The sequence below is a fragment of the Protobothrops mucrosquamatus genome, unplaced genomic scaffold (assembly GCF_001527695.2).
Source record: "Protobothrops mucrosquamatus isolate PMUCROS unplaced genomic scaffold, P.Mucros_1.0 scaffold655, whole genome shotgun sequence".
Lineage (NCBI taxonomy): Eukaryota > Metazoa > Chordata > Lepidosauria > Squamata > Viperidae > Protobothrops > Protobothrops mucrosquamatus.
The window spans coordinates 5,638-20,028 of NW_015386944.1; the positions used below are offsets into that span (position 1 = coordinate 5,638).

Consider the following 14,391-nt stretch of genomic DNA (forward strand, 5'->3'; position numbering starts at 1 on the left):
GGAGCGCCCTTAAGCCACCAACCACATGCTGGTTTGCATGCACTGTTGGATCCCCACAGTAGTTGACACTCAGGTCTTAACACTCTTCAGAGAAAGCCAGAAGATTTCTGCCAATCTCACCTCAGGGGTGAAATGTCCCGTAGGGGGCAGAGGCGGCAGCAGAGAAGGCTCTTCCCCTTGACCCCACCGGTTTTAAACCTTTTAGCCGATGGGGTCGGCTGCATGCCCTCGGTGCCTGATGGGATGGGACAGGTTGATGTAATTGGGATGAGACAGTTCCTCAGGTAGCTATGAAGTGGTTTAAAGTGATAACCAACCTCTTGAATTGGACCCGAAGCAAACCAGCATCCAACGTGGCTACCCAGCAGTGGTGTTACATGTACAGCCCCGGGGGTCCCCAAACTGCCCCAATTGCCACATTCTGCAACAGGTGGAATTTCCAAATACCGTCAAGGGTAGCCCCATGTAGAGCACATTGCAGTCATGTCCATTCAGGAGATGACCAGGACACGAGTGATTAATTGAGCAGCGAGAAGCATCTTTTGCCTTGGGTGTGTTGCTAATGTGACTGTGTTGTTTTGTGCGATTGACCAGACTTGGTAGAGTCGTACAAACAAATAGATGAGAGGGAAGAGATTGCTGGGATTTTCTCTCCAACACCAGGCCTCAAAATTCACAAGTTAAGGGGGGGGGGAGGGGGAAAGAGAGAGAGAGAGGGAGGGGGGGAAAGAGAACTTTGCTTGGAGTTCGTTAGCATTACAAGCACAAAGCTAGGACACAAGCGTTACGGGCCATGGGACTGATTTCCCCAGAGCAGCAGTTGATTGCTAAAAACGTAGGCAGTGCCACTCAATTCATGGCCAATTGTCTCTTCCACTATTTATTTTGTCATCTCTCCTTAATCCTCCCAGTGAAGTCTAATTTCTCCTCAACATCTCGTAGCATCTCTAATTACACTCTCCCACCTGTTGTTTCTATACAGGCTACACAACTACTGTGTTTCGCCCCGTTCCCTTTCATTTGATCAGTATTTTAACAGACAGCATGGCACAACCAAAAACTAAGCTAAGAGTTAAAAAAAGTATAGCCAAGCAACAAAGCACCTCTGGGCAATTTATCACCGAGAGAGAGCAACACCTGAAGAAGGAATATGCCGTCCTGACAGAGTATATCAAGGCCTATTCAGATCGAGTGGATCGCTTTCAAGATGAAAATGAATTCCTGGACAAGGAAGCCCAGGAGATCCGAGAAAACAACAAAGGTTACCTCGCCTACTTAGCCAGGCGCGCTCTCCTGTGCCAGAATGCCATCGTTACCTTAAATGACCAGAACCGCTCAGATCTGGCCTCTGTCCTGAAGCAGAAGGATGAGCTGACCTCTCAGTGCAGAGACAGAGAGAAGGAGGTCAGGAGCCAGCTGATTGAGATGGAGACCAAGTATTCCCTCATGAACAAGGAGGTTGACGAACTGAGGCCCTTCAGGGAGCTGCAGTCAGACCAGCTTGCCCGCATCCAGGAGCTGGAGAAAGACCTCCTGGCCATGAAAATCCACCACTCTGAGCAAATGCACACCGTGAAGAGCCGGTTCCTGCAAAAGAAGGCAGAATATGAAATGGAGTCCCAGCAGAGGGTCCAAGCTTTGGCCAAAAAGGCAGAGAAAGAGGCCGTGCGCAGCCTCATCCAACACACCAAGCAGGTAAAAGCTGAGAACGGGAGACTGCGCCATGAGCTGCTGAACCTCATCAAGAGAGCCCAGGGCCTAAAGGCCATCGTGCATCAGCTCCAGGAGCAGAAAGAACAGCTTCTTCAGGAGCTCCGATACGGTGAAGACTTGGCCCAGGTCCACAGCTGGCTAACTCAACGGAGGAGACCCAGGGGTGGGACCAGCCTGCCTACCAGGACTGAGGTAGGCCATCCTCTCCAACCACCCCTGAACAAGAGGCCTGAATCTCTCACAAGTCTCCAAGGCCCAGCAAAAAAGCAGTCATCAACTCAGACCCAGAAGACCAGCATGGGAGACCCGTTGTGCCCTCTGGCGCAAAGGTTCCCATAGCACCCACGGCTTGTATGAAGAGCTTTAATGGCAGCAGCAGGAAGACTGGCGTAGCTCTGGCGTGACCCCCCCCCCAGAAGCAGCAGGAAGACTGGCGTAGCTCTGGCATGACCCCCCCCCAGCCCCCCCAGAAGCAGCCTTCGCACTGCCTCCCTAGCTGAGGGGGAGGAGGAGGAGGAGGTAGCGTTTTTTTTGCCTTAGCAAACTGGAGTAACAAGTGTGTTCTGCTTTTCACTTTTACAGCTAAGGTGGTTAAAATAAAAATAAAGTTGCCAAAGCTGCGATATATCATTAGTGACGAGGTTAATTCGTATAATTGGGCAGAGGGTAAAAAAAGTCAAGAAGGTCTAAGTGCAATACAATTTTTGTGTGTGTATTGGGAAGAATAATGTGGGAGCCTTGCAGAAATTCGGTGGTGTTGATTTGGGGAATCATAATATGGATTTGCCTTCCTTGGGCTCAGATTGAGGTAATTCTTTTTTCTTTCTTTTTTTACTGTATAGATAGTTCTCAACTTCTGATGAGCCATTTTTATGACCATTCTAAATTATTTACACCCACATCATTGTAATTAGAAATAAAACAACATTTGAAACATACAAGCAGATCACTTTATTAGTACTTAATAACATATGCTTGATTCGAAGCCCTAGGAGAAAATAAACACAAATACGTTTAAATATTTGTAATATTTAAACATACAAGTAACATTTAAAAGGCTGAATTATGACCATGGTTTTCCATCTCTGCGTCAGAAAACCTCCTTTTGCAACCGCCGGTCTGGCCGTTCAGTCAGGCGCAGGAGGCAAAGTCCGCGCTGAGCTTCCTCATGATGGCTCCGTGGCTCAGGCCCTGCTGCGCCTGCTTCACGGAGCCGTAGTTCTCCTTCACGTATTTTGCAAATGGAGCGAGTGGGGCTTTAGCTGGGGTGCCATCTTTGAGCTTGGGCTGGCAAAGCTCCAGCTGCCCCTTGCAAAGAGCGCAGACGAAGCGCTGGGTGTCCAGGGATTTGGAGTGGCGTCCAATTCTGAAAGGAAAACGCAAGAGGAGCCTTTGAAGACAGAAAGCGGCTATGGAAAGGCGAAGGGGGCACGCATCTGTAGGCAAAACCTCCAGGAAAGAGGTTTATTATTTGACTTTGGAAGTCAGTGTTGACTCCTGGAGACTTTCTGGACAGTTTTTTTGGCAAGATTTTTTTTAATTACCAAAATTTGGTTCTAAGCCTACAAAGAACCAAAACAGAACAGTGGCTCCCAGTTAGCTTCCAGTTGCATTCAAGGTGCTGGTTATCACCCATAAAGACCCGCACGGCATTAGGGCCTGGCTACGTGAAGGCCCACCTGTCTCCATTACGTTTCCCTCTGCCCAGTGAGATTAGCTAAGGTGGACCTGCTCCAGGTCCCATCAGTGAAGCAGTGTCACCTTGTGGGAACTGTGAAGCATATGTTCTCCGTGACGGCTCCGGCCCTGTGGAATGATGTGTGTCCCCCCACTCCCCAGATATCTCCATCCTGACCTCTTGTGAAGTGCTCGACAGGCCTGGCTGCCCTGAGCCCTTTCAGGGGTTTTTGGCTCACAACACAGGCCACTTCATGCTGATGCTGCCCAATAACCTTCAAGGGCAGCCCCTTTGGCACAAAATTGCTCAGAAGGAATTTTCTAAAAGACTGTCACACAAAAATCTGCTAAGGATCATTTAGGATCCACCTGGAAGCCGGCTTGAATCCCACAGTCAGGAGGGGAAAATGACTGATTCCCAGGTGATTGAGAGCAAACTATTAACATCTCCAGCATAAACAATTAATGGCCATCAAAAACTCTATACATAATTCTATCTTGAAAATACTGGTTGCAAGCAAGAACCATGGTTCAGGGTCATGTATCCTTAATACTGTCTTAATACAAGTTATAAAGTTCTACTTCAGTGTACAGGTATTCCTCAGGTTACACAGCAGTTGAGACCAACATTTCCATCTCTAAACGTGATGTCATACGACTGCCTCACTTAGAGATGGGCAATTCCAGGAGTCCCAGTTGCCAGTGTAACCCCAGGACCACACAGGTTATTAAGCGACTGGTGTGGGAAGAGACGGGGGCCCCCAAAAGAAAGCAGGCCAGTGGGCCAGAGCTACAGGTGCCCAGTGTGGGCACTATGGAGAGCTGAAGAGTATGCAGAGCATGGACAGATAGGTGCCACCAGCGGGAACCAGGCGGTGCAGGTGGGCAAAAAAGCAGCCACAAGCCACCTTGTGGAATTCTCTGCTCCTCAGCCTCAAAACTGTTGCAGACAACACTTGCGGTTCTTCTCTCTTTGAGTCTCCCTTGCCAGCCGTTTGCTGACTTCAGGTTACAAGGCAAGTCATGAAACTTTCCAAGAGCCTTCTGTGTAGTTTCTTACCCAGCTACTTTCAAGACGTTTACCATAGGACATCGTATCTCAGCTGTGCCAATAATAAAAAAAAAAAACACATGTCCAACGTGGAGCCTCTTGTAGATAAAGCCCATGATCACTTGGATCCATCCACGGAGCTGCCTCCCCTTCCAAGGGAAGGTCCTCCAGAACCAAAAGCCTGGGACACTCTAATCCCAACCTCCTTTAGCTCCTACCACACTTCTAGCCATTTCAACAGGCAGGCAAGAAAAGGATCAAAATATATCCCAGTTTCAGAAAAGCACAATGCATACATTCTCCTACATTTACTCAGATTTCAAAATGATAGAACTGAAATGGACTCCATCTAAATAAAGCAGATAAGTGGAACTATTGGGAGAATGGTTTATCAAATGGCAGGCAATGCAGCATCGGGGAATTTTTTTTTTTTTTTTTTAAAAGCAGTACTGCTAGGCGAAAGGAAATTCTCCACTCACGTGTTTTTGCACTGTAAGCATTCGTAAGTAAATTTGTATTTTATCTCATAGTTGTGGCACCGCGAGACCACTGGGAGCTCTGGGTGAATTGCAGCAGACTTGTTGGCATATAAATTCCAGAATCGCCCATGCCCGTCTCGAACACCATGGATCAACCACGTTGCTGCATGGCAGAGTTCGTGGATGAGAGTATCCCGAAGTCGATCTAACCAGGGCATGAAATAAGAGAACAATGAAACTTGTCTGTAGGCCGTGCGCTCTGCTCCGAGTCTAAGTCTAAAATGTTAAATCTGACTGCCAGGCATGAAAAACCAGGACCACACGTGAAGCCTCAACTAAACCGATCTATTATTACTCGTGCCTCAGCACAGGAACCTGCTCAGCTAATGGTTAGCAATATTTTGACGCAAAGCGATGGTCAACAGAATTCAAGAGAGGTTGGCCTTAGCTTGTAGCCACATAGCGATTCTAGGCTGATTCCTCTTTTGCCTCCGCCCCCAGGTTCCGCCACTCCTTCTCCTACAATAATGTTCCAGGTAATACTTTTAGCCAAGAACAGTTAAAAATCACAAGTGCTCCAGCCAGTCGCTCCCCACAAGGAGACCGCACAACAGGCGTCTCCGGGGGGGGGGGGGGCTGGTGCTCTGGGGGAATGCCCAAATCTCTGCTCAAATGGTGGAGGGGTCACACTTCCTTTTCTAATAAGTTTTGGAAATTGCTTATTAATTGCTTTTCAGGTATTAGGAATCTTTGCAACAAGGTTTAAGAGCACCATTAATTCTTAATGGAAGACGTTCTAAATACAAGTTTAAGGACTTTTTAAAACATCCTCCTTTTTTGGAATAAATAGCAAAAGGGTGATTATAACATTGACTTTGAAAAATTATAACTAAGGGTCCAGATGGATTTGAAATAGGATTTAGAATTTAATTATAAGGATTCTTCCTATAGGAAAATGCTGTTGTTTTAGAGTCTTTTTAAAAACATTATAGGATGAGACTTTGAAGAATGCCCATTAAAAGGAACCAGGAAAATCTAAAGATTACAATTAAAAGAGAAGAACATTTAAATTTGACTTACTAATACAGAATGGAATACTTTTAACGTGGGACATACTGAAGAATACATGTGAACAATGGATCCAGAGGTTAATTTTAGGTACTGTATGTCTGCTATTGTAGATACACTGTGTTTAAAAGATATTATGGAAGATGAACAAGATTTACTAAACAAGACTGAGACTGACCTGAAAGTGGATTTAAAAATGAAAGGCCACAAGTATGATATGGAAAAAGATGTAATGCTGGACATACAAATGAAACTGACTGATGTCTTAATAATTAAAAAAGGAGGTACAAATAAGAAACCAAGAGTGACTTGGATAACTTTCTTATATTGCATTTACAAAAGAGAATATTTTCTTTTTCTTTCTCCATTACCACTGTGTATCCTGTTTAAGTCTTTCATATCTGAACCTTTCATATCCCCCCTTCCCTCACAGAGGCTAAAGGAGAGTTTGAGGGGTCCTTAGTGCTCTCTGAGCTTGGCTGATTTCTTGCAGATGTTTCATGACAGGACAATTAACCAGTGGAATGGCTTGCCTTCAGAAACCGTGGGCGCTCCGTTACTGGAGGTTTTTAAGAAGAGACTGGACAGTCACCTGTCTTGAGATAGGTTCTCCTGCTCGAGCAGAGGGCTGGACTAGAAGACCTCCAAGGTTCTGTCCTCTTCTCTTCTCTTCTCTTCTCTTCTCCTATTCTATTCTATTCTATTCTATTCTATTCTTATTCTATTCTCTAGGTAACAACATCAGTGCAGAGTTTAGGGAATGAAGAAAACTGCAAGAAAACAACCCAGCTCAGAGATGCCAAGGATCCCTACTTTAAACCTGAGCTACAGACCTTCTCCTCTACGGAAGAGAGTCGGCCTTCGCATCCATGCAGTCTGTGACCACAGCCGTTCCACAGTCAGAGAAGCAAGAGGCCCTACCTGCAGAATCACAGACTTTTTCCGAGAGCATTATCTTGGCATAACGCTGTGTCTCTGGGTCCTTCACCTGGCCAGTTACACAGCACCCTGCTGTCTTCTGCATTTTCTTGTTCCAGATAATCTCCATCCTCTCTGGCAGCTGAGAGAAATGGCAGACAACAAGAGACTTGCAAAACTGTAACAGCCGGGCTCAGCTCTCCCAGTACACACGTTTTTTGCTCCGAAAGCCTCACGTTCTTTGATGCAGAAACCTGGGTGGGAGGCCAGCAGCAGACACCGACATGGGGCCAAGGCCGAGATGGGACTCCAAAGGCCGGGTCAAGGCGGACTTCTCCACCGCTGCTTGGCCCTGAGCTCCCCTCGAGCCACCCACTAGGAACAAGCAAGCCGTTCTGCCTGTACTGCTGCCCAATGGCCAGCTTGGATGAGGTAGGCCAACTTTCCCCACCTCTGGAGGAGACAGGGGGAGAACTTCTCCTTCTCTAGGTCTGGCTGGCCCTGGGCCGGTGGCGGAAGCCAGGCCTTCCTTCGCCGGTCTTCTGCCAAAGCCCAGAACCAGAACAAACGCTGCTTCTGCTTCAAATTCTTGGCAGAGGCCACTGGGCTTAGGAGAAGATAACCAGGGTGAAACAAAGGTTTTGGGAAGTTAAGCCAGGCAACATGGACCCCCTGCTAGAGGTAGCTGCACCTATAAACCCAGATTCCTTACCTTTCCCTCAAAGACAGAACGGTTGTAAAAAGAATACAGCCTTTGAGACAGCTCTTCTTTTTTGCTCCGGAAATGTTTTGCTAGTTGGGATTCTGGGTCTGACAACTCCTGCAGGAAGCAGCCCTGGACACGACAGGGTCCCCTGGGAAGGGAAAAGCCAAGAGAAGGCTGGAGGAGCAGCCCACCCTCCTCTCCTCACTGGGGAAGAGGCAGGACATGGCCACCCTTGCCTTAAGCATTGCTGTGAGCTTTCTAGCCCGATTTAAGTTTGATCCTGAAAAGCAGGTTTAAAATGAGAACATAAATAAAATAATGAACGTCTCCTGAAGATCTGGGCATGGTTGAGCAACTTTCAAGATCCACCCATGTTCGCCTGAGCAGAGAAGCTCTAGATTTCCTCAAACAAATGATCATTAGCCTGCTTCTAACCACAGTACACACAGAGACATGTTCTATTTCCTTCATTTCGCTCTCTCCCCCCATATTCCAAATATTATATATTGCAACAGAAATATCAGGCCAAAACTGGGATATTAAAGGCACTGCCTCTTTTGTTTGCGGGTGCTGTGGGGAAAATCAGTTTTGGGATGAATAGCAGTTTAAGGTACAAAGAACATGGCCTTGCAATGTCTGGCTCACTGTGGTCCGTTGTAAGATTTCATCAGAACAGTCCCACCACAAGGCCTGAATCTCAAGATGCAAACGTTTCTTTTAACTAAAACCAGAGTTCTCTGCAGATATCGGATGGACAGGAAGTAACCCGGGACCTATTACATTAGTGGAATACGTGTGCCTGCGTCACTTCTCCCTCCTTATCCGGAATGCATAAATACGGGCGCCTGCCTCTCTCGGCTCTGCAGGACGGGTGGCTCCCTCACTGCCCTGGAGGCTGCCAGGGCCTGGACGGGGCGCAATGGACTCTGAGCCAACCCAAGCAAGGCAGAGTGGCTTTGGGTCTTGGGCCTTTTGGTGACAAGGTTTCTCCACCACTAGTCCTGGATGGAGTGGGACTGCCCCAGACAGGCCCAGTGCGAAATCTGGGGGGGGGGGGGCTGTTCCTCTGTTTTGTTAAGTAACCCTTTACTGGTCAGAATGAAATATTAGAAGAACCAGACATCCGTATATGTCTTGGGCGCCTAGAAGATCAGAAGCCGTACTATGCTGTTTTTCCACCATGATTCTCCTGCCTCTTCAGAAATGATGCCGGCCTCCTCAGTGACGCCTTCCCAGATGAGGGGGAAGACTGAGGAGGATCTTTGGGGAATAACTGAGCGCTACCTTGGACCGTATTTGTGCGATTTAGAAAGTGGTATTGCACTGTATTTGTTGTACTTTATCTTGATCTGTTGATAATGCAACAGTTCTATTTTGGCCAGCATGAATCAATTACAATCAATTACTATTCAGCAGCATATAAGTTTGATAAACAAACAAGAGAAACAAATATATCTAGAAGGATCCAGGTCCAAACAATGCTAAATTATGGAAACAGATGTCAGACTCTTAAAAGTTTCCCACAAAGTCTCAAAGTCACTTGGCAGGTTTTCTTCACTCGCTGTGAAAAAGTTTCTCCTAATGGATGTGTGAAAACCTGGCCAGCCATTTGGACTCTCAACGTAATAGTAAAGAAGCAGTAGAGACTCACCTCATTTGCATCCGAGTAACCGACTGAGTAATATCCACGAGGGCCTTGCTCTTAGAAGCCCCGAGGGAACGCAGGGTGCCAGGAGCAGGGATTCCGGGTGTCGAGGGAAGGCTGCCCTTTCTCTTCGCAGCGGTGGCTGGGCTTTCACGAGAAGACCCCAGGCCTCTCTCCTCTGCAAGGGCACAGAGAGAGCGCTCAGCACAGAGCTCGGCAGATCAGCCTGGCCAGGCTTGGCCCACCAAACGGGAGCAGCTGCTCAGGAGAACTTGCGGCAAGGCAAAGGACCGTGTTGGCTGCCTGATTAAATAACTCCAGACAGCTCTTCCATTCCCAGACCCCGAGCAAGGAGACCCAGAGTGGAGTATGGAAGCAGCTCTGCCTACATAGCGGGACAAAGAGACTAGCTGAAACAGCCTGCACAAACCCACAGGCGTTGTAACAAAGCTGGGCCTTTATCATAATTTGCGAAGTGGCCCAAGTAGGTGAAGGGCCAGAAACACCAGGGTGGACTCGAAAAGGGCTGGATTTACTCCTCCCTCCCTGACTTGAAATTCTCTGGAAATTGTACAGAAACACCTTTACTTTGGCCTGTTATTGGAGGCACAACACCACACACTTCTTCCATACCAGAAGAGTACACCACGTGTATTTTCTGGGGGCCCTGTGCTCCCATAGGAGTCGAGAAAAAGAAACGGCTCCCACAAAATAGCACACAGCCCTGAGAGGCCTGTTGCTTCTGATCCTGAACAACAGACATCAACCACACCACCTACCAAAGCCGTCCTGTTCCCCAGCGGGTAGGAATACGTATGCATGGCCTAGCCAAGCCCCACACTAGAATAAGCCCAAGAAAGGGCCCGTCTCTTACCACGGGGGCTTTGCTGGTTCCCGGCCCTCTTGGCTTTGGGGAAGAACATCCTTTGCTTCATGCGAACAACGAGGCTGTCCATCTCCTCATCGGAGCTCTCCGGCTCCCTTGATTTCTGCCGCTGGCTCTGGGCTACGCCTTCCTGGGGGAGAGAAGAGCCTGGCCTCCCCCAGGAAGCAGCAGAGCCCCTCCGAGGAGAGGCAAGAGGCAGGCGATGGCCGGTCCCTCTGAGCTGGGAGAGACTCCCTGGGGGGCCTCCGACAAAGACGGAATCGTCCTCAGTGTCGGGGTCGCTGCACAAGAGTGGGGAGAAAATAGACCCGGCAGAGCAGGCAGCTGCCCTTCCAGCGACACCAGAGGCTTTTGCTGTGTGGAGAAGATGCGAATCTGCAATGCAATTAAACATTCTCAAAAATGTGTTTATTTGTTTATTAAACTTCCATGCCACCCATACCCCCAATTTTTTTTCTTCTAAGCCAAACTGGGCACATCCATAAGGTAAGCAGAGCAGAGCTTCCCTCCCTGGAGTTCTGCTGCATTTCCTGGTGGTGCCTCATCCACACATGATCCCTGATCAGTTTTATGACATCAGCCAAAGTTGGCTTGGCATCATGACCTAGCTGGGCATAGATGTTACATAAAATTAGTTGGCCCATGATCCTGGAGTCTCATTTATTTCAAATTCACGGCAACAGCCAACTACAAAGGAGACTCTTAGATCAAACCAAATGTCAGCCTGGGCATTTCGCTTTCTTTCAAGCTGGCTGCCAGCTACCATGGAAACGGGAGGGGGGGGGACCGTGCAGGAGGCGAAAGTGGAATTTCTGAGAAGCGATGGGGAGGCCTGGACTCAAGAGAGGCCAGCTCGGGTTGTTTGACATCTTCAAGGCCAGCCATCCTGGGAACGGCACCCACGAAAGAGAAGCGATGCACCTGGACCAGAGACATTCCCAAAACATCTTCCTGGACAATGACTGAACCCCGGTTGCCTGGCTTCTGGGGGGGGGAGCCCTCTGGGGTTAGTTTCGATTTGTCTCTTTGCGCGGATTTTGCTTCTGACCTTGCCTGACTTTGGCTGCCATCAGTTCTTTCCTCTGAATCTGTGGAGGGCTTTCCTGCCCTGGGCATCGATCGGAGGCAGCCCTGACACCAACCACCAGGAGGTAAGCAATACCCCAATCAACGAACTGCCAAACAAGCTAACGGTAAACAGTCCAACCAAAGACTCGCCAAGACTACCCACACCCACACCGAGAGGACAATCCATTCTAATATAAACTGAGGGCAAACCCCACTCCCTTCTAGCCCCACTGACGATGTTGCCTAGATTGGGCAATGAAACGTCAGCAAGAAAACAGCCGGGCTTAGGTAGCACCAGGGCCCCCTCAAAGGAGACTCTGCCGGCACCTTTTCCTCAGAAACAATGCGGACCCCTCGACTAGGTAATATTATTGGGGGGGGGGACAGCGAGAGGGTGTTTGGCATAATTCCCAGGGAATTTAACTGAAAGACTGTGGCCCTTTAGCCTGGCTGCAAAAGTGCCATCCTCCAGCAGCCATAATGAGGACGAAGGCATTTCAAAATTATAAACTTCTTCAGTCGGGGCTGCCTTGTGCCAAATTGAGCCGCTGAATCAGCACTGTCCCCCCTTAAGAATTCGGGAAAGAAAAAAGCAGATAAACTTTGCCAAGCCCTGTTCCCAAAGGTGTGTGGGGGTTTTTTGGACTCACTTACCTTTTGTTGCAGATCCATACTTGTCCTCAGGAGAGCTAAAACATTTCTCCCTTGATCTTTTCAGATAGAGAGATGAGAAAAAAATAGAATTAAGAATTAAACTCTGAAAGCAAATAAGGACTTTTAAAAGTCCAACTGCCCGCTCCCCCTTCCATCCTAGGAAGCTACCGGGTCCTGCAGCNTTTTTTGGACTCACTTACCTTTTGTTGCAGATCCATACTTGTCCTCAGGAGAGCTAAAACATTTCTCCCTTGATCTTTTCAGATAGAGAGATGAGAAAAAAATAGAATTAAGAATTAAACTCTGAAAGCAAATAAGGACTTTTAAAAGTCCAACTGCCCGCTCCCCCTTCCATCCTAGGAAGCTACCGGGTCCTGCAGCCCAGTACTTGTGAAAAGCTAAACCCAGGCACACCCACCCGCCCTGCCTGGGCCCGAAAGAGGTCCCAAGGCCCCTTCCCTTCTTCCGCTCTTTCTCCTGGGCCCCTCGTCGCCTCTTGGGGCTTGCGGGAAGCCAAATGTCAGGCGCGAAAGGCCAGGTCCACCTGTAACTGATTTATTGCTAAAAGCTCAGGAATCTTCTCAACTAATGGCCAGCACTTGGTTACAGTTAGATAAGTGTGGTGGTGGGGGGGGAGTTTGGACTTCACTGTGGCTACCAAGAGATGCTAGGATAACCCTAAAGGTACTTATTTTCATGAGGCAACTGGACTTTCTTGTTTTTCTTTGAAGATGTTTCAGTTCTCATCCAAGAAGCTTCTTCAGCTCTGACTGGACGGTGGGGAATGGAAGGATTTATATTCCTTGCAGACAGCTGGTCATTTGCCTTCTTTGAGAGAGTCACTGAGGCCATTTGGAGGTTTGTTTGTGTCCTGAAAGTCACCTGAGTGGTGCAAATGGGTGTGGATCCTTCTTGGAACTGCTGAAAGGATTTGTGTTGTAGACTGGACGTAGGTGGTGCCCTATCCCTCCCCCCCTGTTGAGGGAGGGCTGTTTTGACCTAGATGGCCTCTTTGACCCCTCTTTCAAACCACAAAAATCCCTCTTTTCACCTCTCCTCCTGACTCAGCTAGTCCTTCTCCTACCAGTGGTGGCGAACCTATGGCACGGGTGCCAGAGGCGGCACTCAGAGCCCTCTCTGTGGGCACATGCGCCATCGCCCCAGTCCTAGGCCTTCAGCTGGGTTTTATAAAACCTTTTCGCTTTAGGCCTCCGCCACCGTGTGCAAAAAAACAAAAGTTCAATCAGTCAATTTCAACTTTACGCGGGAAAAAAAAAGATCTTGCAAAGTTGGAATTGATTGAACTTTTTAGTCCCACCCAGTCTGCCGTTACCACTGCAGCCACGCCCACCCAATTAGCCACGCCCACCAGGCACTCGACAATGCATAAGTGGATTTGGGATTGCAGTTTGGGCACTCAGTCTCTAAAAGGTTCGCCCTCACTGTCCTACACCAACCTCCCTTCTTTCACAGGGCCCAAAACTGGGTGTCCTTCCCTCCCTTAATTTAAGAGATTAAAATCCTATCTGCTTGACTTTTCTTTACCATTGTTAAAAGCATTTAGCTCATATTGAGATTACATTTAGAAGAGCAGGCAAGCAAATCTCACTTTAATCTTTGTAATAAAGTTTTAAATATTAAATGTGGAATAAACAGTCCATTTGGCCATAACTGTTGTCCTGAGGCTCATTGTGCATTTTGGGGCGATCTCTTCCATGCAACCCCTGAGAAAATCCTTTTTTTTTTTTTTTTTTTACTTCGCCTGGAAAATCAGCTGAACCGACGGAGGGCCTGCAGTATTATAAAGGGCCTTGCAAGGGTGGCGAACATCTGCAGCGCGAGTGTAGGGTGAGGGTGAAGGTTCGTCCTCCGAGCTTGTGGGTTGGTTTCCGAACATTGAAGATGCTACCTAGCGGAAACCAACCCTCAAGCTCGGAGGACGAACCTCCACCCTCATAAAGGGCCTTGTTGGGGGGGTGGTAATAAATACACTGCACTTTTCCCAACATTTCTTAGTCTTATGGCCATGTATTTACTGTCACTCCCACAGTTGTGGTTCTACTTGCATTTGTCTTTTAACAGTTGTTGTTTTTAACTGTTTGTTTTTGTTGTAAGCCACCGAGATGGGTGGCTATATACATTGCTCAAAAAAAAAAACAAATTACAGAATTATTAAGGTAACTGCAAAAAGTATGCAGAAATTAAAATGGCTCCTTTAAAATTTTGTTTACTAAAATCACACACCTTTGTTCAATCAGATCTTAAAATGTTTAAAACTGAGTATGTTTCAGAAAATCCAAATCAATGTAAAGTATAAAACTTCAGACGCACCTGCTGTTTCTTTTCCTTGGGGTGCAACAGGAAGCAGATCTGGGCGTCCTCATTCTAGACAAAACTAAGACAAGCCACAGAAGGAAACAAAAGTTAGTCCCCTTAAACGATTAAAGTCTCCAAAGGACAACCTGAAGTCAAATTAATTAAGAATTCACTCCCCTTTCAGGCTCCCTCGGGCCTAACGGGGAGGCC

At 47.8% G+C, this 14,391-nt stretch overlaps 3 protein-coding genes across 3 annotated transcripts; 1 reads left to right on the plus strand and 2 right to left on the minus strand.

The window, feature by feature from the left end:
- Nucleotides 1-1,044: 1,044 nt before the first annotated feature.
- Nucleotides 1,045-2,117, plus strand: LOC107289196 (coiled-coil domain-containing protein 166-like). The gene is made up of 2 exons (XM_015817901.1): nucleotides 1,045-1,905; nucleotides 2,043-2,117. The coding sequence occupies exons 1-2, from the start codon at nucleotides 1,045-1,047 to the stop codon at nucleotides 2,115-2,117; spliced, it is 936 nt and encodes a 311-aa protein (XP_015673387.1).
- Nucleotides 2,118-2,647: 530 nt separating this feature from the next.
- On the minus strand, nucleotides 2,648-5,257 carry LOC107289211 (acidic repeat-containing protein-like). Its single transcript, XM_015817917.1, has 2 exons — nucleotides 4,921-5,257; nucleotides 2,648-3,079 (listed from the first exon to the last, which is right to left on the minus strand). The coding sequence occupies exons 1-2, from the start codon at nucleotides 5,136-5,138 to the stop codon at nucleotides 2,845-2,847; spliced, it is 453 nt and encodes a 150-aa protein (XP_015673403.1). The 5' UTR covers nucleotides 5,139-5,257; the 3' UTR covers nucleotides 2,648-2,844.
- A 1,572-nt stretch (nucleotides 5,258-6,829) lies between these two features.
- Nucleotides 6,830-11,883, minus strand: LOC107289198. The gene is made up of 5 exons (XM_015817902.1): nucleotides 11,866-11,883; nucleotides 10,132-10,273; nucleotides 9,264-9,435; nucleotides 7,619-7,760; nucleotides 6,830-7,048 (listed from the first exon to the last, which is right to left on the minus strand). The coding sequence occupies exons 1-5, from the start codon at nucleotides 11,881-11,883 to the stop codon at nucleotides 6,830-6,832; spliced, it is 693 nt and encodes a 230-aa protein (XP_015673388.1).
- Nucleotides 11,884-14,391: the final 2,508 nt, after the last annotated feature.

Bases quoted from the DNA above. Each gene is read 5' to 3' on its own strand.
- LOC107289196 (XM_015817901.1), top strand. From the start codon at position 1,045: ATGGCACAACCAAAAACTAAGCTAAGAGTTAAAAAAAGTATAGCCAAG. The intron at 1,906-2,042 runs GTAGGCCATCCT...TCTGGCGCAAAG, and splicing joins GCCTGCCTACCAGGACTGAG to GTTCCCATAGCACCCACGGC.
- LOC107289211 (XM_015817917.1), bottom strand. From the start codon at position 5,138: ATGCCCTGGTTAGATCGACTTCGGGATACTCTCATCCACGAACTCTGC. The intron at 3,080-4,920 runs GTGAGTGGAGAA...TTTTCCTTTCAG, and splicing joins TGCTTACAGTGCAAAAACAC to AATTGGACGCCACTCCAAAT.
- LOC107289198 (XM_015817902.1), bottom strand. The intron at 7,761-9,263 runs GTGAGTCTCTAC...TTCCCTTCCCAG, and splicing joins GTTACTCGGATGCAAATGAG to GGGACCCTGTCGTGTCCAGG. The intron at 7,049-7,618 runs GTAAGGAATCTG...CATTTCTCTCAG, and splicing joins GTTCTGTCTTTGAGGGAAAG to CTGCCAGAGAGGATGGAGAT.